General features: G+C 47.2%; 1 protein-coding gene across 1 annotated transcript in view; it reads left to right on the plus strand.

Moving 5' to 3' along the window:
• Nucleotides 1-207: 207 nt before the first annotated feature.
• NTF3 (neurotrophin 3) overlaps nt 208-22,638 on the plus strand; it is a gene marked incomplete at both ends in the record, with an annotated part of 78,716 nt that continues 56,285 nt past the window's right edge. The window contains one exon of the mRNA XM_080706444.1: nt 208-246. Within this exon, the coding sequence (XP_080562570.1) occupies nt 208-246 (39 nt within the window). The remainder of the gene's footprint in view (nt 247-22,638) is intronic.

A 22,638-nucleotide genomic window follows, 5' to 3' on the forward strand; every position in this document is an offset into this window, starting at 1 on the left:
GGGAGGGAGAAAAGCAGAACCCCACAGGGCACGCCCAATCCAAACCTTCGCGGTGCCCTGTGACCGCGTGGACGGGGAAACTCGGCAGCCTCATCTGGCCGGGAGGAAGACGTCGATATTTTAGCACGAGGGGAGCTACCGAAGGAAGACCAGACCCTTCCGGGAGGTGACGCCCAGGGCCTCGGCGGGCGCTTCGGGCCGTTTTCGATGTGGCAGCCCCCTTCATACAGGATAATGATGAGGCAGGTACAATCTATCTAGTTCGCAGCCCCCACCCCACCCCCAGGCTTCTGGTCCGGTCCCACCTTTCCTCTAGCCGCGCAGCCTCAAAAGATCCGTGCCACTCTGGTGTTTAACCAAATTCAAACAATCCCATGCACGGGGCGTTGTTGGAGCCTGGACCCTCGAATAAATCTGGACTGGGTGGCAGAACGAGACTCCTCCATAGGCAGAGCGAAGAGGAGGTGGGCCATGAGCTCCCCCTCCCCCAGTCGCGCCGGAGTCAAAGGTCGGGGCCAGAGGGGCTGAGAGGGGCGGCCGAGCTGGAGAGGAGAGGAAGGGGTGCGGGGCGTGGAGGAGACCATCCAGGCTAGGTCGCGGGAGGGGTCCAGGGCTCAAGGCTGGACTCCCAGGCTCTCGATTTCTCCTAGACCCCTAAGTAATATTTCCCCCACCGTCCTCCCTCCCTCCCTCTTCTCCTGGACGGCGAACGGGCAACACCGAGATCATTTAACGCGGCCAGAGAGAACTCGGATCAAGTGGGAAAATCATCTCCATGCTAGAGATAGTGCCCCGTCTCTGGGCTCTTTTCCTCCGGTGAATCCAGCGGTGGGGGGCGAGTGAGCGTCGTCCGGGACTTTCGGGGAGTCGGGGAAGAGGTTGGTTTCCCCCTGGCGCTTTGGGTTTCCCGCGCTGCTCCAGCTGCAGGACCCGGCCCTAGTTTGGAAAGAAGGGGCTTAGAAGTTGCAGACTGCGTGAAATGGGCGGCTCCGGCCCGTCCCCCCCTCTCCCTCGAACGCTCACTCGCACACTTACACACACACACACACACACACACACACACACACACACACACCAGCCGCCCCTCCCTCGGTCTCCCTGACCCCTCTCCATACCTCTCGGACTTAACCTTCTTTTCGACTGCCCGCCCGGCGCCCTGGGTGCTGGTCCCCCATAGTAGCGAGGTGCGGGCAGCAATTGTCCTAGGGCGTTTTCTCCTGGTTGAGTGGGGGAGGAGTGACGGGTGGGCTTGGTAGGGGGTGGGGTGAGATCCGCAGCTGGAAGGGTCTGAGGTTTGGAGGAGGAGTTTAAGGTTCAGACGCACCCCGCCCAAGCCAAGGGGCAAGAAAGGCCCTTCTGCCTTGGTAAAGCACGTCTTCAGTTAGGAGACGATCAAAAGGAAAATTTCAAGAGAAAGAATACAGAAGACCGGCTGAGACGTTAATGTGTAAAATATAGTGATAAATTGAATGTTTCGGGTTTTTCTCCTCTCCCCTCCGCCTCCCTGGATCTCTTAAGAAATTAAGGGTAGGAGGTACTGAAAAATAGGACTAATTTGGAAGGTTTTTATTTTTCCTTTACCTCTTTTCTTTTTTCCTTTTTTTAAAGAGGGGTTGGAGACCTGACCCAGTCCTCGCGCGGGTAGAGACAGCGAAGCCCGCTGGGGCGCGGGTCTGCTAAGCGCCAACCAAGAAGGCGCGGGGGCGGGCGGCGCGGCGCGCAAGGGGTTAAGGCGCTGAGCGCGGAGCCATCTGGCCGGGTTGGCTGGTTATAACCGCGCAGATTATGTTCGCGGGACTCAGAGTTGAAGGCTCCTCTCCTTACCGAGCAGCTCCGCGCACCGCCCCGCGAGAGAGCCCGGCGAAACTTTCTTCCCTCGTCTTTCTCCCTCTCCTCCTTCTTCCCCTGCTGGGTAGCGGCTGCGGCGGGGTGGGGGAGACTTTGAATGACCCAGCTCGCGCCCACCTTTCTCTTCATGTCGACGTCCCTGGAAATAGCCACACGGATGCCATGGTTACTTTGGCCACGGTAAGGGGAGGCGACGGGCGTGCTGGGCGGGCAGGTCCAGGGGTGGTGGGGGGCACGTGCGTGTGGATTTTCCAGTGGACCAGAGCAGAGCGGGGGTGGGGGGGGGGCTCCCAGCCACACACCCAGCCCCACCCCCATCGCACCGCCCGCAAGCGCTTACTTTCCCCGGCTGGTGCCTGCCTCAAAGTTTGTGCTGAGATCTGCCCAGGCCGAGGCACAACCACAACCACCCCCGACACACACACACGCACACACACACACACACGCACACACACACACGCGCACACGCGCGCGCGCACACCTCCCAACCTCCTCCTCCCCCCTCTAGTCCCTCGGCTGCCCGAGAAACCGCTCTCAGTCTGGGAAAGTGATCTGGTTTAAGGGACCTGGTTTGGAAAGGGGGGTAGGGGAGGTGGAGGCGAGGGGAAATGGAAATAGAACCGTGGATGGGCAGGAAAGGGTTTCAGCAAGACCCCCACCCACCCACCCACACACACACACCTTCAACCCATCCATCTGCTCCGCGGAGAAGTCTCCGGCATACAAAAGGGGGTAGCAGACAGACCCCGGGAGGGAAGAAGAGGTGCGTCCGCGGGTCCCTTGCACGCGCAGGGCGCTCGGCTCGGCTCGGCGCGGGGTTACGCGCGGGCCCCACCACCGCGCTGGCCAGGGCACGGGCTGGGGGAGGGGGCGCGGAGCTCCGGACCTGGACAGCCACTTCTCTGTGGGAGGAGTTGGGATTCCTTCCCTTGCGCGAAGTACCTTTACTGGAGTCCCCGGAAAAGAAAGCTCTTTTCCAAAACGATCTCCGGCTTGGCCAGCACCCACCCGGTGGCTTCCCAACCCCGGGTCTCTGCGCAGATGTTGGAGCTCGCTTTCAGCCCGCACATCTGGGGCCCCTGCAGGGAGCGGCGGGCACCGGGGCCCAGCCATCTCTGGGGATTTCCTCGCAGTTTCTTGGAGCGGGTTCTAGGAACCGGAGCGATGGTGTGGGAGAGCTGGAGACTCCAGAGTTAGGTCGGAGTTAAAACCACCTACAGCCAACGAACCACACTGCCCCGTAGCCCCAGAGATCTGCGGAGTGGATGTTCTAATGAAATCGGGCACGCTTAAGAATTAGAGGTGCGGAAAGGAAGGGGTGGGGTGGCCGAGGTGCTGGGATGGGGGTGGGGGGCTCTGCTTGTTGTTGCTTTCGCACGCGAGTGGGTGAGGGTCCAGGAGGCGCTGCTGCTTTTAAGGAATTTGGCTTCTGCCTTCCTCCAGTGCGCTTGGGATGCGGACTGAGACCCCTGATCAGAACGGTGTGGGCACTGTTGGTTAGAAAGAGTCTGTCTCATTGGAATCCAGGCCCAAGCGGGATTACAAGTAAACGAAACACCCAAAAGACCGCTTGGCCTTGACCCCTGGGTCGGCTGCAGGTTCGGAGTCCCAGAGGGGGCCGCTTCTAGGACACTGCACGAACCGGCAGGCTCAGAGCTGGAGAGCTCGGAGTCTGCAGCAGAGGACTTGTTTATGTGTGCGAAGCGGTGGGGGCGGGGGCCAGCTGGGGGAGGGGAGATACTCTCTCAGGGGTGGGTGTTACTCGCAGTCTGAGGTCTGTAATTCAGCCTAAGGTGCTGGGAAACCGGCGTTTCAGTAAAACGGTGCCCTTTCCCACCCACCCTGCAAAAGTGCGAACCAGGGAAGTATCCAAGCGCGCTCCAGATGGGAGATACTTGTGACCTAGAGGGAACTTTGCAATCGGTTCTGTTTTCACAAGACTCTGAAATTATCCAGCAAACTCGCCTGCCCGCCCCTGTCTGCAACTCTTGCCTGCTACCTGATGCGCGACACAAAGCGAGTTGAGAGGTAGAATTCAGGGGCTCGAATCCAGCGGCCTCTGCCGCAGGCTGGAGCTCACAGATCTGGGTGTGGCGTCGGGAGCCTGGGGGAGAGCAAAAGAAAGTAGGCTCCTGGAATCGGCATTGAGGAAAAGTCGAAAGTCTGTGGGTCTTTGCATGTAAGTTTTGTGTTGGTGGAGGCTCTGTTAAAACTGGGTTTAGAGGATTTGGAGTTGGAGGTCTTTGGGTGGCCAGAGATGGGGAAGGTTTTTCCAAAGTCTCTCGGCGTGTGAGTATGAGAGTGTGGGGGTGGGGCTCCATTCTGCTGTTGGGGAGGGGGCTTGGAGGCTCGAGTTTGCGGGCGCCTTAGAATGGGCATCTGTGTGCATAGCGGGAGATGAGAGCTGGTGGAGACATAGGTGTAGCTCATAAGAAATCGGTGCCTACCAAGGGTGTTGGAGCTGAAGGGGAGGTGCGGTGTGGAGAGCTCAGAAGGCAGATGGCTTGCGTGTGCCTGCCCAGACACACGGAGTGGGTGTGGTGTGGGAGGGCCGGTGTGTGTGTGTGTGTGTGTGTGTGTGTGTGTGTGTGTGTGTGTAGGAAAGGTGGATGTGTGTACAAGGTTGGATGCCTTAGGATTATTTGAGGAGCGTGGACTGTGAACTTTATGAGTTTGCTTGGGCTCAGAGGTCCTGGTGGAGGGACTAGGCACTTGAGGGAAGGATGCTGGGCTGGTCTTTGCCATCCTCCTGTTCTAGAGAACAGGGAATTGGAGAGGGCTCAGGATGATGCATGGACATTTAAGGGGGTGGGGTGGGGAATAGGGTAAGATGTGTGCACAGAACCTGAGTGAGAACAAGAATATCCATTTTGCATGCCTAGCTACAGAGATACGTGTTGTCTTATGTCCCATAATTGGTTTTCTTTTTTTACTTAATAGGAGAATTCACTATCACCATTTAAAATGAATGGGATAGCCAGGTGTGGTGGTGCAGGCTTGTAATCCCAGCATTCAGGAGGCTGAGACAGGAGGATCCTGGTTCGTGGACAGCCTCAGCTATTTAGTGAGGCTCTTTGCGACTCAGTGAGACCCTGTTTCAAAATAAAAAATAAAAATTAGGACTGGGGGTGGAGCTCAGAGGTAGAATGCCACTGGGTTCCATCCTCAGTACTGCAAATTAATAATAATAATAATAATAATAATAATAATAATAATAAATAATGGGGTGTCTACTGGAAGATGTTCAGTCCACTGGTGGGTGCTGACACATGGCACACAGCCCTGGAAAAATTTCTTCTCCCGGCTCAGCTGGCTACCACAGTTGTGCCAGATATGGAGAGAACTCGGTGCTTGTTGGTTTCGTCAAGGTCTGTAATTCAGTTTCTAGAGATGTTTATGGAGCTTGGGGACTAAACAGAATCTGACTGGAAATATATCTGTGGTTTTGTAAAAGGGACAGAGAAGTAAGGAATGAGGTGCACTTGTGTGGGTTGAAAGGTAGATGTAACAGATTCTTATAGGGAGTGTGGGGTGGGGCTCAGAATCCCAGGTCCTGATCCATTTGAGGATTGAGTTACTGAGGGTGGGCAGGGCCTCCTTACTAGTGGGAATGAGCTTGGATACTTAGAGCTGGAGAACAGTGAAGTGGTGCTCAGGAAAGATGTGGGCTGGGAGTGGATGCTCATCTTTGATGTTTTCTGGGCTCTAAGTTTAAAGTTAACCTAAATGTGTGTGTGTGTGTGTGTGTGTGTGTGTGTGTGTGTGTGTGTACACTGAGACCTAAAATAAACCAGGGGGAAATCCAGCCATCAGGATAGAGCGATAATCATTCTGGATCTTGAGAGGGTATACGGTGTATATTTTTGCAAGAATTTGATACGTCCGGGGAACCTTGTCTTGAATGCTCAGATGTGTATCTGAAATGGAAAAGGTCTAGATACAAGAGGAGCTGTAGGCTTTGAGGAGTGAGAGGAAGATAGGTGGAGCTCAGTTGGGTTCCTATCTAGAGACAATCACTTAGGTAACTGGGTCAAAGCTGAGATAAGAGTATGAGTTTGTGATGCAGATATTATTTGCCTGCCTGGACCAGGATAAGGAATCGCATTTGATGAGATTCCAAGCATGTGAGGGAGGGGGCATGTATGGGAGACTTTATTTGACTCATGGCATTTTTAACTTCATAGAATTATAGCTGTGCTATTTTGAGATCCTACCTTATTTTTAAAGGGAATTCATCTCTGCAAGAGATGTTCTGGGCAGATATGGCAGGGGAATACTCTCGGCTGGGGATGCCTTGATTTTTATCCAGTTCGGCCTCTTTGGACCAGTTGTGACTTTGAAAAATTGTTCCCATGTCTCTGGCTCTCCATTTCTCTTTCTATAAAATGGCAATGTTGATAAAGAAGGAATGAGAAGGAAAAGTCACTTCTCTCCCATCAAAGCGTGATGTGTTAAGCTGTACGGATGAAATGTAATTGGACACGAGTGCTGGCATGTATGTAAGCCTTTGTGATAATGGGACCTTGCCTCTTCCCATTTACAATATAAGTTGATTGTCTTGAGGCCAGTTCATCTCCCCTGCTCACCCACTGTGCAAACAAAGCTTCCTGTGACTGCCTCAGTTTACCCATTCATGATCTGGAGGCAGAAGAACTGAACTGTCTCTGAACTACTCAGAAGAGAGGCAATCCAAAAATCCATTATTGATGATCAGAGACAGACATTTCCCTGTTATTGTTGTTTGTGTTTTGTTGTTGTTTTTAACACCAACTACACAGATCACAATTCCAGAACAAATATGACTTTGAGAACAGAGAAAATAGTAACCGTCTTTGGCATACACCGCCATTTAAATAAAAGAGAAGCAAAGTGCAGCCAAGCAGCATTACTGTCAAGGCCTGCTTTTCTCTAGACTACGGGTCCTTGGCAGGCAAGAGCCCAACTGGAAAGGGGAAAGCCTGAGCTTTGGATTTGTGAGATGCTTTGGGCTCAGGGTGGTAAGTTGGGTACAGCCACTTTCCCTGGAGACAGAGTTGGAGACACAGAGGCACTGAAACCTCCCAGTCCTCCCAGAAGTTAGCACATGCTGTCAACTCCTGGCTCAGAGTCAAGGCTCCCATCTTTGAGTTCAGTGGCCATAAATAGTCAGGAGCTAAGCTATTTCCATGAGGCACTAAACCAATTCGGTTGCTTTTCTTGGCGAGATTGGGCCAATTAAGTTGATTGGAAGAGGTCAGTGCTGAGGGGTCTCACATTCCCCAAGCGGGACAGGCCAACAGAGTTTAATTACATAACATTTCCCATCTCCGCAGCTCCTCTCCCAGATGTATCAGATGTTCAGGCCTCTCCTCTCCCCCTCCATTCAGGATGCCTAATTGAGCAGGCAGCTTCTGCTGCAGCCTCCTCCAGACCTTTTCCTGAGCTTTTTCAGGGCTCCCACCCCAAATAGGGAAAATGTAAATCTATGTGCTGGATGGGAGTGAGAGAGGATCTGGCCTCACAGAGAAGATCTTTTAAAGCCCAGTACCCTGCTTTCAAGACCCCAAGCTGCTGTTTTACTCTTTAATGAGGCAGGCAGTTTCTGACGTTAGGGGATATTGAACTAATGACCGTTGCTAGGGTTTGGGATTTAGTTTTATTTAAAATTGACTTTGTTGGAAAAGGACCAAAATTTCTACTGGAGACAAGCCTAAGGCCAGTATGGTGCCGTTGATAAGGTCTGTAGATGTACTTTGTGCACGGACAGGCGTGTGCAGAGGGAGAAGATACACGTGTGTGTGTTTGTGTGTGTGTTGTATATGTGTGTACACATATGAGGGACATGGGAATGCAGGAGATTCCCCTAGTGGGCAGGAGGCATGTGTAGCGCTTATGTTACGGGTGAAAGGTATATGGATACCTGGCTCAGACTGAATTATCATCATACTGATTCTCTGAAGCAGACCAGTTTATGGAAAACATTAAGGACAGTATCTTTTAAAACATTTATATATGAGGATTGTGACCAACGCAATAGTATGAGGCTAGGGTCAGTACTAGCTCATCCTTGCCTGAAGAGATTTCTATTAAGATCAAGTCTGGGCAGAAAAATGGAAAATAAAGAGAAACGGAAAACTTTAAGAGGACTCACTTTCAAACCTGTTTAGAGCCATGTAGATGGATGAAGAGCTTTATTCTTTGTCATTGTTGATGGTTTCCCATAAAGCAGCCTTTTATTTTATCTAAAAATACCAAGAGGCTAGAGACTGCACGCACCCCCACTATAGTCAGAATGCATTTGCCATTCATAGCCTCATCTGTGCCGGAGTCTTTTCAAACAAATACTGATTGGGAACCACTGAGTGCTGGCTGGGGCTCTGGGCATCCTCACAGGATAATAAGCCTTTGGCTATGTGGTTTAGCTGAAGTGACATTTGGTGTGGTCTGTTGTGATTGCTCATTAGCTAGCAATATTTCTAGAGAAGACATTTATCAAGCCCCAAGTCTTATGGATTTGTTCAGCTAGGTTGTTTTTAAAGATGCAAGGTTCTTGAACATACAAGACCAGAGCTGTTGGAGTAACTGCTGATCTCAACAACGTCCAGGAGTAGGTGATCTTAAGCAGCAGGAGATCGTAGGAGGCCTACTGATTCCAAGGTGGGGGACCAGGCTGGAGACTGAGCTCTATCATTAATTACCTGTTTCTGTGTGACCCTGGAACTTCTTTCCAGACTGTGATTTCCTACCTATACATGAAGGGCTTGAATTAGAAGATCTCAAAATCCTATTCCAACTTCACCCTTGTAGGGATCAACAGTAGTCCCTTCCTTCTATTTAATAAGTGCCAATATGCTCTACTTGGAGTGTACCTAGGTGCACACCCCTAATGAGTTCCTGTTTTTACCTTTGGAAGGTGGCCGAGTCAAAGACAAAAAAAGCTCACACAAAAACATTTGCTGGAATGTTTTGTTTTGGCTAAGAATGCTGAAGACATTAGCTTAGCCTGCATGGTATGTAGTCTGCAGAGCTGAAGAGGGTTGGGTTCAGCTTCCTGGTAGACCAAGTACCAATCATTCAGCTTCCATTCAAAGATCTTTCAGTGTCAATGCCTGAGACAGTGCCTACCTTTATGATAATTGATGATGATGGTGGTGATGGTGATAGCTAATATTTGAATACTTACTGGGTGCCAGGCACTATTACCAATATTATATGGCATGATCTCGATGCCCCCAAATAATCCCATTTACAGGTGGGGACACTGAAGTGATTTGAGGTTAAGGTTTATACCCATAGTTGCACAACTGAACCTTGATATGCTGGCTTGCCTTACTGAAACCTGCCAATCAGACTGTCTTTTCTGCATTCTGTGATATTATCCAGATGGGAGCTGGTTTAATAGCCTTCTGCAAAGTTTGTCACCCCACAGTTTAAACTGCTCCACCTGAAGGTTCTTTTTCATGTGCAGGACAAATGTTTAAGTCTTTTAGCCACCTGCTGGCAAGCATGTGTCTGATCTGTCTTAGCTTCCATAAGCCCTCCCCCCTTACTTCCCTTTCTGTTGACAAGGGAATTTGCCCTTCTCGAATGTGTGTATTGATTTAAGCCGCAATTGCCTCCTTGTAACCTCTACAAGATGGGAGCTGGACATCTGGTTTTGATCCACACGCCCACTAGAGGTGGTGGGTCCCAGCATTCTTGGATCCAGGGATTGATTGCCCGGAATCTAAGTACAAGAGAATATGGTCTCTGCAAAATTCAGAAGATGACTTTCTGTAATAGGTTAGGGATCTCACACTACTTATACTGAGGCCAAAGTTAAAGTAGATTTCTTGCTGGGTAGTTGGGGGCAGGGGTTGCTGCAAAGGTCCGTAGGCTACGTTAGATGCAGATGAGAGCACCTATAGAGTCCTCTGACCCTGATGTTTGCTTCTGCATGCCATTCCCTGGGCAATCGCAGAAGTAAAGAAACCAAAGGGGCTCTTGGGTGGATGTTGCCCTCTGAAGGGTATGACTGCAGGCTCTTGTTCTTTCTACTGGACCAATTTCCGCACTGCCACTACCACATACTCATCTTTGAGACAATTAATGAGAGATGACTCTGCTCTGCTATTTAAACGCATTTATGTTGTACAGATAAATATAGAACACTAGCCTAATGCCTGTTAGATTGTAGATGCTTAGAAATACTTGTGTGTTTTGGTTAAAAGTTTTGACATGTAGGTTGATACTTTTCTTCTTCACATAGATGATACAGCTTTATTTGTTAAGTTATAGCCAGGTCCTGGTAATTTACTACCTCTCTTACTCCCTCTATTTCTAGGTCTAAACCCCCATTATTTAAAAATATCCTCTCCCTCTGGCTCCACACTGTCCCTTGAGGAATATGTTTGAAATTCTTAGTCTGGTATCCATTCTACCTGTGTCCAGCAGACCTGATCCTGATGCTTCATAAGGTACCAGCACTGGGTTCAAGTGGAAAACGCAGCCTCAGAAATCACCTGCTCTGCTAACAAGTGAATCCCATGGTTGGGAAGGAGTCCAGCCTCTTGACACCCAACTGGTTTTCTGGTCTTATTTTTCCCCTGCAAAGGACTCAGTCTAGTGGTGTGACTTTGACCAGATCACTTTTTTCTCCATAGACCCCCGTTATCTCTTCTGGAAAAGGAAAGAGTTGGGATCATGCAGTGGTCAGAAGGATCCTGCCCCTTGTGACCATTCAGATGTTCCATGATTCCGCTGTTCCCTCCACGTCACCATGGCCCATGTCTGGGATTTCCAGGTATCCCTGCTGGCCTGGAGGACTTATATACAGAAATGTGAAGGGAGTCGAGGAGGAAATTAAGTTATGCGATGCCAGATAAGTTATTGAACATATGGATGAGTGCATGTTTATAAAGTGCTGAAGACGCCAGCTTGCCAGATTTGTGGCGGCTCTTGGATTGGGAGCTAGGAGCATGGGGAGAGGTTTATGTGGGATGAAATTGTCTGCGGGTAGCTGAATTCAGTAAGCTAAGTCAGAAAGATCCCACACTATGAGCAGAGAGGCCAGATTCTACCTCCAACACTCTGTGGGAGCCATACCTGGTCTCTTGCTTTCCTTAGCCGTTAGATGACTGAGTAAAGGGCTACTGGCTTGGGTGATCACTAAAGTCTTCCCTGCCTTCTCATTAAATTGTTGGAGTTGAGGGCTTGTAAAAAAAAAAATCTCTGGGTAGATGGGTGAGGAAAGGGCTTACATGGAGAGGGAATGTCCCAATTGCATAAGTAGTTGAAATGTGTGCCTTTTCTTAGATTGGCAACCACATCAGGGATTGTAAATTGTATATTGTGTGTAGACTGTGTTCAGAATGCTCTCTCCTCCATCTTCGCCAGTGCTGTTCGAATCATCTTTTGACCTTTGCTTAACCATTTCCTTCTTAGGGAAGCCACCCCTGCCCTCCCCCAGAGAGCCCTGGGGGTGGGGGGCTCCCTTTCCAGACTCTCTGTGTTATACCATTTTAGCAGCCCTTGTTTTATTTGCATTCCGATCTTCTCACTAGAATCTGAGCTCTGCAAAGAAAGAGATCTGGTTTTCTCATCTCTGTGTCCCCAGCACTTGGACTGGTGTCTGCCACAGAAATGTGCGAGTGAATGAACACCTGAGTGGTCACTGGCGAGTTTGTTTTGTGTAGCAGTGATAGGACAGCCCCCGCAGATTGGGCTCAGAGAGGTGGCACGTCTTGCCAAGGGTTCAAAGCTGAGTTCTCTGTATCTCTTCTATGAGCCAAGGCTGAGGTCAAGCATGCTCGGTGCTTGGTCTCTAGAAAGAACTCTTCTCTTTTTCTGGACCTTTCCTCTTAGTTCTTTTGTCCTTTGGACTCTTGATCATGGAGAAGTGGGTGTCATTGCACATAAATTAGACTCATCCCTCTTTACACACTCAAAAACTGCCTCGCGTTTAAAACATACATGTAAAGATGCTGCAATAAGAATCCCTTTGGTGGCTGAGTGATAAACATTGGAGAAGGCATAGAGGTGAGGAGGCCCTGGCTTCCAGGTCTAGAAAGGCAGGCATTGCATTTTCTTGTCAATGATGGTAGAGGTGCAGGCTGCTTTGCCTCTGCAGGACAGTGGTTTTAGTATTCCTGAATTCCCAGTGGCAGGCCAACGTTAGGGTGATGGACGCTCAGAGCCCATTGTCCTGTGAGCCCTTGCTTCTTCTTCAGGAAAGTTTGAGGAAAGATCCTTGCTGTGCAGGGCTGGGGCTTGGCAGAGGTGTAGGGGTGTGAGCTCCTGGGAACCTTTAGAAGTCTCCCTGCTCAGGGCTGTAGTCAGCAAAGGTGAGGCAGGGTGAGTCTCCCTCAGAGCACTGCTTCTCCCTCCAGCCTCCCTGCAATAGATTGTCTCTGTGGCCACGTCTGACACAGGGACAGACTGCCATCTACTGTCCACTTTTGTCCTCCAAGGCCCTTCTGCTCAGGGAGAGCCTTGTCATTTATCTCTCTCTCTCTCTCTCTCTCTCTCTCTCTCTCTCTCTCTCTCTCTCTCTCTCTCTCTCTGTGTGTGTCTCTGTCTGTCTGTCTGTTTCTTTCTCTCTCTCTCTCTCTCTCTCTCTCTCTCTCTCTGTCTCTCTCTCTCTCTCTCCCCCTCCCCCACATCCTGTTTATAATGGTTCCAAGCACCAATGAGAAATAGACATCAGGTCCTTATTTAGTAGTTTCTTTAGGATTTAGAAGGGAATTTTTAAAAAGCATAACACATCTGGTAGGTGGTTTTATTATCTGCTTAACAAAAGTGTTATTTCAAGGGGACCATCGGGCCTCTCCTGTGTCTTCCTAAGGCCCTGCAAGCTACCACGTGAATCAAAATGTGCAGTCTCATTGGGAGCGCAGAGAAACAGACAGTAGGATGTGGCAATATATATTCGATATGTGCAGATGAGTGGCAGGGACTGCCATGGCTTTGGGAGTTTGCAGGAAGGTCATGTAGGGTAGGGTGACAGGGAAAGAGTAGTGAGGAAGGCTTGACCTGATCCATATTGAGTAGCCCCTGTGTTTGGGAAGAGGCTCCAGAAAGCTTGGCGATGTCCTGGGACAGGCTCTGAATTTGGAGTTGGGGGACATGGAGGGCTGGAGTCCAGGGATCTGGCCTTTTCCTCTCCAAAATGAGACTGTTCTCAATGTCTAGGGCCCTCCCCTCCCCAGCCCTGCATCCTGTACCACACTGTACATGGCGGGAAGGGATTCCTGGTATCCAGCTTTTCAGGGAGCAATCGAGCCATTGAATCCCATGTTGAGAGGGGCCCTGGATACACAGACCCTGTGATGCCCCCTGACATGCAGTGGGAGAGAGGATTTCCCCAGGGGGATTTCAGGTGCTTTTCAAATACCAGGGATGAACACATTCCACGTGGCTCCATGTGCTCCTTCCATCCACATCTCTCCTAGACTTTCTTTCTAAAAATACCTCTGCATGGTGCTGAGGTCAAGGAGAGTTCCCCTGAAAGAAATCGCATCACTCCTGGCACTGGTAATAGCTCAAGTTGTAATCCCCTCATGTTAGAATCCATCCTGCCGTTGCTTTATTTCTTAAGCATCTGAGACATTTATGGCTGCAAGGAGATGGTTTTTCAACAATTCTTTCTCTCATTTCCTCTTTCTCTTAGCATTTAAATTGTCACCAGGGAAATTTACAGTGTGTTTATTTCATGTTCTTGTCTTTGAGGGGTTTGTGTGTGCACATCAGGAAGTAGAAGAGAGAGACAGACAGAGACAGAGAGACAGACAGAGACAGAGAGAGAGCGCGAGAGAGAGACAGAGACAGAGAGAGAGAGAGAGAGAGCAAAGAAAAGAACATATTGTGGTCTACTAGCAAGCCTAGAAAGTCAAGTTGAATTTAGGTTGAGTTTACTGGTTTCAAGACCTCAGTCCATCATACACTTCCACCCACCATTTTTGTTATATTTTGTGATTCTTAGATGAATAAGGGATGCATCTTCCCAGCCTCTCCACCTTTGGTGTTCGCATCTCCATTTCGAGCTACTGTTTGAAGTTGACATCTGTGTGTGGCACATCTCCCGAGTCCTTTGGGGTACCACTTAACAGAAGCAAGTCAAGAATGGGGTTATTAGAGAAGTTCAGTTCTTTTTTAACTAAGAAAAATTAGTTTAAAGGGGTTGGAGAAGGTTTCTAGGTATTTGTCTGGTTTTTCTCATCATATGATGTCTATGACTGTTGGGGGAAAAGAGACAGTGAGCTGGGGCTGGGATAGAGACCAAAGGAAAGTATCCCAGATCAACCCATGTAGAGGGAGATAATCAGTTCCGAGCATGGGGCCAACAACCCAGGAAATAACTGGAGCATTTTGTGATGGCCTGCGATTCCACCTGTAGTCATTGGTGAAAGCAAGATGAGGGAGTTGAAAATTCCAGGTAGAAGGAGCTTCAGAAGAAGAGGCCCCAGGGAGAAGAAGTGGGTTTAGGGATCCGGAAGAGGTCCCCGTGGGTGGTGCTCTGTCTGAGAGCAGTGTAAGATCAGGGGCAGGAGCCCACCAAGCACTGTTCTTTACCCCAAAGGCAAAGGGAGCTCCAGGAGACTTGGAGTCAGCAGAGGAGTGCACCATCATGTCACACTTGTGTTTCTAGAAGAATCTCTTGGGCTGCAGGGTGGAAGATGGCTCTTAATAAACAGCTCCTCAAGGAAAGGAATGACTAATGGTTAGATTATCAGAAGAATGAAGGAATGAACAAATAAAGAGATGCAAAGGAAGACCAGCAAGCCCGATTTGATCTCTGATTACTGCCGCCAGTGCTGGCTCTAGGGGGCATTATGGTAGCCTGGATAAGGATAAGAGGCAATATATTGATGAAGGTAATTTTGGCTTTGTGGAGACAGGAGATTAAGATAGTGACTCTTAATGCTGAGAGTTGAAGGTGGTTGGCCGTGGAGGAAATCTTCCAGTCATTTTCCTTCTTGTATGCATTTCTATCTTAATTCGATTTTATCAGAATCAAGAAGAAGATGGTTTTTCAAAATACACCCTAGAAAGTTTGAAACCTGTGGCAGTGGCTGGCTCTAGAGGAAGTTGCTTTGCCTTGTGGGTCTTTTCCTAGGCTCACAGTGGAATATGGATAGATGCTGAAGTTTATGGAGTACCTGAAGGGCTTCTGGATTCCTGGAATTGGATCCCAGACCAACCAACGTAGAGGGAGATAACCAGTTCCTAAATCAGAAATCACTCCAAAACAAAAATCTCCTGAAAATCAGCAAATCCACAGAACCCCTTTTGCCAGCAGTGTGTCTACATGGGTAATTTCGTGCAAGGTCATTGTCTACCAGGATAGTGTGTGTGACACTGATCCTCACATCCCGCCTGTAATGGCAGCAGCTTGGGGGGTGGGAATGCTCCAGGTCTTCTCTGTATACCCCAGTGCATCTCCAAGGTCTGGTATCAGCTCAGCGGTCTTTGTTTAACAAAGACTTTCCTATGTTCTTACTATGCTATTCTCAGCTTATACCTGGAGTTCTTTAAACTCAGGTTACAGGTGGTTGGGGAGGTTAGTTTTCAGGCCAATTAAATTTGCACGTCCAGGGTTGGGAGCTTTGAAAACCCATTACGTGATTACTCTGTGCAGCCCAGGTTGAGAACCCCTGACTCGTGACACTAACCTAGTCTGGCCCATTCCCTGCGGCTCCGCAGGTGCCGCTCTCCTACTTGTTCCTTGGTGTACAAGTGAGAATTCCTCTTCTAGGTCAGGGTGTTCAGCTAATGTGGGCTGAGCTTTTTTACTCCTACCCATTCAGCATTTGTCCCAGAAATCAGAGACCAAGAGGATAGGTTCTCAGCAGATTCTGAAATACCCATCATCCTCCACCTCCTGGAGGGGCTATTGAAGATGAGTGATGGGATAAGAGGGGAAGGAGAGGAAAGGATTCATGGATTCATAGGGCGTTGATGATGAGTAGGTAACTAGGTGTCAGCCCCTCAGTTCTCCCAACAGCCCTTTTGGCCAGGTAGCATACCAGGCTGGAAGACACAGTTTGCATAAAGCATTGCTTATGCGAAATGGTTTGTGGTCTTTGAAAGGTCAGCTTTCCCACACAGGTTTTCCCTGGAAATTTACATAGCAGTCCCATGGTCTCCTCTGGGGTTAGCTAAGGCAATTGATTTCTGATGCTGGTGATTCAGTGGGAAAGAAGGCACTCGTCTCCTCTCCCTGTTCCAGGTTGTCTATTCCCAAGCTCTAGTCTTGGGCTGGTCCTTTCAAAAGGTCCACCTGAGCACATGTCATAACCCAAAGGCTTCCATGTTGAGAAAGCAATTGATCTTTTACTTGTGTTTCTGAGGGCTTGCAGGAGGGCTGGAGAAAAGAATTTCAGAGAAAGAGACTCCATCACAAGGCCTAACAAAAGTTTTTCCAGCCATACATTCTCGACCCATCAGGTGGACCACGTAGAATCACTGCAATCCCTGGGTTTCTCATTTTTGTCTTGTACACAAGATACTTCTATCTCTTACAAAAGAGATGTTATGTCTCTTACAAAAGTATATACGGTCAGTCCTACTGGGGCTGAACATCAGCACCCATCACTGCTGAAAGGATTTTGGACTTGGAAATCTTGGCCTACTTGAGAACTAAAATATATGAGCTGGCACGTGTTGGAATGAACTATGTTAATAAGTATGAGGACTGGATGGTGGTCTAAGAGGGCAGGCTAGATCTGCAGCCATAGTCTTCAGGGTGGGCAGGGAGGTGGGGACAGCCTTGTTCTACATGAGGTACTACTGGGTAAACTGCACATCACCAACAGAGACAAATTCTGTGAAGAACAGAAAAAAAAAAAAAAAAAACCCACACAGCTATTTCTCTGCATACAGCATGTAGGTAGAACTGAAGTCATTCTTGGCTATGGGTACCTGCTACCTTCTTCCCATCCTAAACACACAGCAATAACCTTTTGCTGTGGCTTTTTTTTTTTTTTAAATCAAGGGACATTAATGTTTTCCCAAGAGGGAAAAGAGATACACAAAAGCACTGATTATAGACTGTAGGTGGTTTATTTTGTTTTCCAGAGTCTAATGAAGGACATGTTGACCAGGAATGACAAACTAAATAGGAAGTTGACTCCGGCTTTAAGGGATATTAGATACAATTACTAAGAGGATTAAAAAGTGGTCCTCCAATAATCCACCGGTAGGATTATGCACAGGAATTTAAAAAGAAAGTGTTCTATTTCTGTCTTAGAGCTAATGGTGAAGGAGTCTAAACTACATGATAGTCAAATATATGGAGAATTCATACTTAAGCAAAGGAGCTCGGATTCTGTTTGGCTTCCGTTGATCACTAATAAGTTGCAAGCCTTAGAGTTTCCGTGTTCTCTTTTGTAAAGTGGGGTAATAAACTCTAGCTCTTTAACACAGTGGATGTGGGATTTCAGATACGACGCTGTATAGGGATGTGCTTCTCAAGCTGCAAGTTATGAAGATTTATTGTGGTTTAATGTAATACCTTCTTTTGCTAACAGCACATTGCTCTGCTCCCCCCAAAGTCAGGCTGAGAAAGAGTTGCCCTAACATGATACTGCAGAATCTGGGTGCTCTAGAAAACCTGAGAGTTTCAGGCAAGCTTCAGGAAGAAATGGGCACTGTAAGAAATGGGAAGGAAAGGTACAGCCATGATTTGAAAGAAGAATAGTACATTATTCTACTTCTTTCTGAGATCATCGAGGATCTAAGACTCAGGGTATTGTCATGTTAAGAGGGGCATGCGCTGGGCAGGAAATGTGCTGTCCAGGAAATCTGAGTATAATTAGTGCGGGCTGCCCACCACTTCTGCAGAGCAGGTCCCCTGCTTCGATTCCAGCTGTGCGTGCACTCCTCTCACACAGCTACATCTGCGTCTGCAGAACAGAATTTCCTTCTGGCACCATAATGGATGTAGTGACAAATCTAATGGATGACCTCCCCTGCTGCGCTGGTCCCTCCTTCTTTACATTCTTGTCATTATGAAAATCCCCTTGAAGCATCCGTAGTCTCATTTTTGTGGAGACAGTGCTTTTTGTCTGTGACATTATTAAATATTTAAATTCTCTTCTGGTGGTTCCTTTAATGGCTTCCTTGGGTTTGAGGTTTTATGGTGGCAGAGATCTGCTGTTTCCTTTCATGGTGCTGGCTTCTGTGGGCTAGGGACTGCTTATTCTGATTGTTAGCTGATCTCTGACATCTTCCTACATACCTTGGTTGTGGTTGCCGTGCTTGGTGCCATCAACTTTAAATATATGTATACTAGCCGGGCGTGGTGGTACATGCTTGTAATCCCAGCCTCAGCTACTACACTAGAGGCTCTTTGCAACTCAGTGAGACCCTGTTTCAAAATAAAGACTAAAAAATAGGGCTAGGGTATGCAGCTCAGAGGTAGAATGCTTCTGGGTTCCATCCCCATTACTGCAAAAAAAAAATATATATATATATATATATATACACTAAAAATAGTAGCTTATTATAATTATACACAATATCCAGCTTCACAGTGATTCACTCATATAGCATAATTTGGTCTATTTCTTCCCCAAACCTCCTTTTCCATCCCCTATTCCCTATTTCCTTCCCTATGTCTCCTCTTTCTCTTCCCTTATACCCTTTCCTGACCAGCTTCCACTACTTTATTCGTCACTTTCCTATTTTTTATGACATCTTTTTTCTTCCCAGTTTTCTCTATAGATTCCACATTTGAGAGAAAAAACATGACTTTTGACTTTTTGAATCCGACTCATCTCAGCACAATGTTCTCCAGTTCCATCTATTTTCCTGCAAATGGCATAATTTTATTTATTTATTATTTTTTTGGTAGTTAAGTAAAACTCCATTGTGCATATATGCCACATTTTCTTTATCTGTTTATAGACACCTAGATTGGTTCCATAACTTGGATATGGTGAATTGTGTTACCTTAAACATGAGTATGTTTCTTAACTTGTCTGCAGCTTCCTGAATATTTACCATGGTTTAGATGGAGAATGTCCCCTGGAGAGCTCATGTATTGATATTCAGAGGTGATATGACTGAACTGTGAACACTTTAATCTTAGCAGTGCATAAATTCATTGTAATGGATTTAATGGGCGGTAACATAGGCAGATAGAGTGTGACTGGAGGAGGTGGGTCCCACCCCCAGTAGGGGGCGTGGCCCTGGGGATTATATGTTGTAACCATGCCCTGAGCTCTGCAGACTTCTTCCAGCCGAATGTTCCAGCCTAATGAGGACTGCAACCTCTGAAATCTCCAGAACTGTGAGCAAATAAATTTTCCTTTCTCTAAGTTGTGGTTGTCAGGTATTTGTAGCCACAGCAGTTAGAATGCTGACTGAAACACCCTCTTTAAGGGATTCCTCAAGAGTTCCTGGCTAATGAAAGTCCCCCATTTTTGTTGTTAAACTTCAACAGTTATAAATGTATTCTAATAAATGTATTAGAGTAAATTTATTAGTTATTTTAGTTTTATTTTGCATATGCAGATATAGTACAGGAGTGAGAGTACTCACCTAGCCTGCCTCCCTGAAACAGGAATCCTTTCTAAGTTCTAAAGAAGGTGTCAAGTTCAAAAAAAAAAAAAAAAAGCAATGAAAGTTATGGTAAAAAGAGTGAGACTCCTGAGCACAGGGCCTGCTCCATCACAGCACCTGGTTTTAGAGAGATAAGCTGTTTGATAACTGTGCATTATAACAGAGGTTCTATTTCATTTTTAAATCCTACTTTCACCTCTTTTTAGCTATGGGACCTGGATAATATCTATAAGATTCAGGCAATTTCCTTAAGGATAAAAGGATAACGGTGGCTAATGAGAATCCTAAACAATATATAAGTAGCTCTCTTGAGTCTGGAATATGGTCAAGGTCCAATGACTGTTAACCATTACTGTCCTAAGATTATTGTTTCAAATATTATTAACCCTAGGGTAAAATAAAAAATATAGTAGCATCTTAAGGAATCCAAGGGCGAAGGGTGGAAACTACGCAGAGGCTTCATGAGACATTAAGTGAGGATCTAGGAGACCATCCTTTATCTGCACAATCACATGAGCTCTGATCTGTGTGTCCATATCTCTTTCTCTTTCTTGTTTTAGACATCCCAAATTACTGTCCCAGGGGCTCTCAATTTCAAATTCCTTATGAAGAGATTCTGACCAGCCCAACCTGAGTCTGAGCCAGGCAGGTCATGTCACACAACCAAAATTCAGCTTCAGAGGCTCCACCTTTCAGTAAAGGTGAGCTGTATCTTAGTGTCTAGCCTGTGAACTGAGCACATACCCCAAAATTATCCATTAAAATAATCACTATCATCTCATAACTGAAAATGGGTATGGGGCATGTGATGATTCTTAGGTGGGCTTCGATCAGGTCAGTCTAGAGGAGGTTAGTCTCTTTCTGGGCTGCACATGGTCCCCATACTGAAGTGTAGGACAGACTTCTTAATCCTAGGAGCTTCTTGTCAAGGGAAGGGACAGACAGTCAACAAGATGCAGATTGACATGGGTGAAGGATGAGTAGACCATGTGGAACACCCAGTTAGGGAAAGTTAGGATTGGCTCTTATTGAACCTTAGACATGGCCAGGACCATCCCTGGTTTTTATCTTCAGGTGGTAATTCAGTCAACACTGTTTCTGGGGCAGACAAGCATGACATGAGTTCTATGTAACAGTTCAGGAAGTCTTGGGCACCCATGGAGTTAGGCATGGTGCGTCCTCTTCCCATGTAGAGTGACAGCACTCGGAGTCAAGAAGGTGACTTCCAGCCGCAAATGCCAGTCGTGTACCTTCTTTTTCCAAATGCAGACCATATACATCTCTCTAGGAAGCTTTCTAGAGAAGTTCAAAATGTGCATAATTACAATTTCCAATTTGTGTGAACTTTTTCCCTCCAGTTCCCTGCATTTTTAAAGGGTGAACACAAGATTGAAGAGTAAAGGCTTTAGGAATATCCCCCATGGTCAAGATTTAGATTTTTCAACCCTAGGTAATTAGATAACCCACCTCTGACCCACTGTGATCATTTTGGATGTGATCATTTTTAAAAAGTCTGCTCAGTATTTTATTTACGTGCACATGGGGTCATGAGCCCAGATTTTGTATGTTCTAGGTGCCTTATGTGCATAACTTTAGTCCCCAGTGCAACTCTATGAGACAGACATGATTCCCCGACTTTATTGATAGGATTCAGAGATGTTATGGGGCATACTCAGAAGCTGGAGCTCTCTGACTCCTCTGACTCCAAACCTCACACATTCCCCCGTGTGTCACACTTCACCTCCCCCCCTCTCCTTAGGAGTAGATTTATCTGCCTGGGTTTCATCCATCCTTCCTTTAAACAGCATGTCTTTCTGCAAGAAACACATAGCCTCGCTAGTGGAAGTCTGCTTATTGTAGCTTTTAATCTCATCATTAGATTAAATTTTATGGTAGAAGGGATGGAACCCAGGGGCATTCTACCTCCAAGCTCCACCCTCAGCCCTATTTTTTTATTCTTTATTTTAAAACAGGGTCTCACTGAGTTGCAAAGCTCCTCTCTTAGTGCCCGAAGCTATCCACGAACTGCGATCCTCCTATCTCAGCCTCCCAAATGCTGGGATTACAAGCGTGCACCACCACACCTGGCTTGGGTTAATTTTTAAATGGATTCCCAAAGGTCTTAAGCTATTTTCTGGACTTTTCTTCTTCTCTGTATTTCCTACAGTTGGTTGGGATTTTTTTAATTGACATATAATTGGCTGTTTTAGAGAAATGGTGAACGTACCTGGTACTACTGAATACTTTTACATCCAAATAGATAAGATGTGGTAGAAGACTCTCCACACATCTGTAGAGCACAGCCCAAGCTCTTGAAGCATGACCCCTTCGTCCCCTGCAGGATACACACTTGACGCTTGAGCGTCCTGCTTCCCGGGAGCCCTTGCTTTTATGCATATTAATACTAATGCTTGAAATCTTTTCCTGCCCACTTGCCTGGTGGATATTATAGGTTCTCTTGTTCATCCAGAAGAGTTCCCTGAAGCCCAACACATACCTCTGGTTTATCACTGTGCCCGTGAAGCTGTGTACTCTCTTAAAAGGCTCTATTCTAGTCACCATTATATCCATCAGAACCTAACACAGCATTCAAGAAATGTTGATAACACTGAACTGAACACCAGGCCAACCTCCAAGAGCCACAAGAGGCCCCAAGGTTTGGCAAAAATACTCTTAACACTAATGGGTCTGTCTTTGTTGAGCTGGTCTTTGAGGGAAAGTTTGTGGTTTCTTTAAAAGCTTTTCTTTTTTCCCCTAGAAAGTTTAATTAGATAACTTTAAAGATGTGCAGAATGAATACTGGTCATGGCTCTAAAGTCTCGGCTTTCGTTTCTGAGAGGCCAAGAATCAAGGAGATTTAGGGTCTGTTTAAAAGCAGAGCTGGAACGATTTGCTGCACCGTGGATGGTAGAATATGGAAGAAAAATGTAACGGAAGAAGGAATGATCAAAGCACCAGGAAGACACACCATTGCTCTCGCTGGGTTCCTAATGCCCTTCCACGCCGGAGAACTCGTACACCATTCCACAGAGCACGAGAGAAAGAAAAGCAGTCAGAATGTGCAGTATGCTCCATTTATCTAATCTAAAAATGAATTCTGCCCACTACCTCATGGGCATAAACTCTGCTTCTTAAAACACCTTGTATTCAGGGACTAGCTTCTGAGTGCCTGATATGGTGAGGTAATCGTGAGGTCCGTGTAAATGAGGAAGACAAAAATGTACAGTTCCTCACCTCTGGGAGCACGTGATCTGTGTAGGGGAAGAGACC

This window comes from Muscardinus avellanarius, assembly GCF_963383645.1.
Source record: "Muscardinus avellanarius genome assembly, chromosome: 11".
In the NCBI taxonomy this organism is placed as follows: domain Eukaryota; kingdom Metazoa; phylum Chordata; class Mammalia; order Rodentia; family Gliridae; genus Muscardinus; species Muscardinus avellanarius.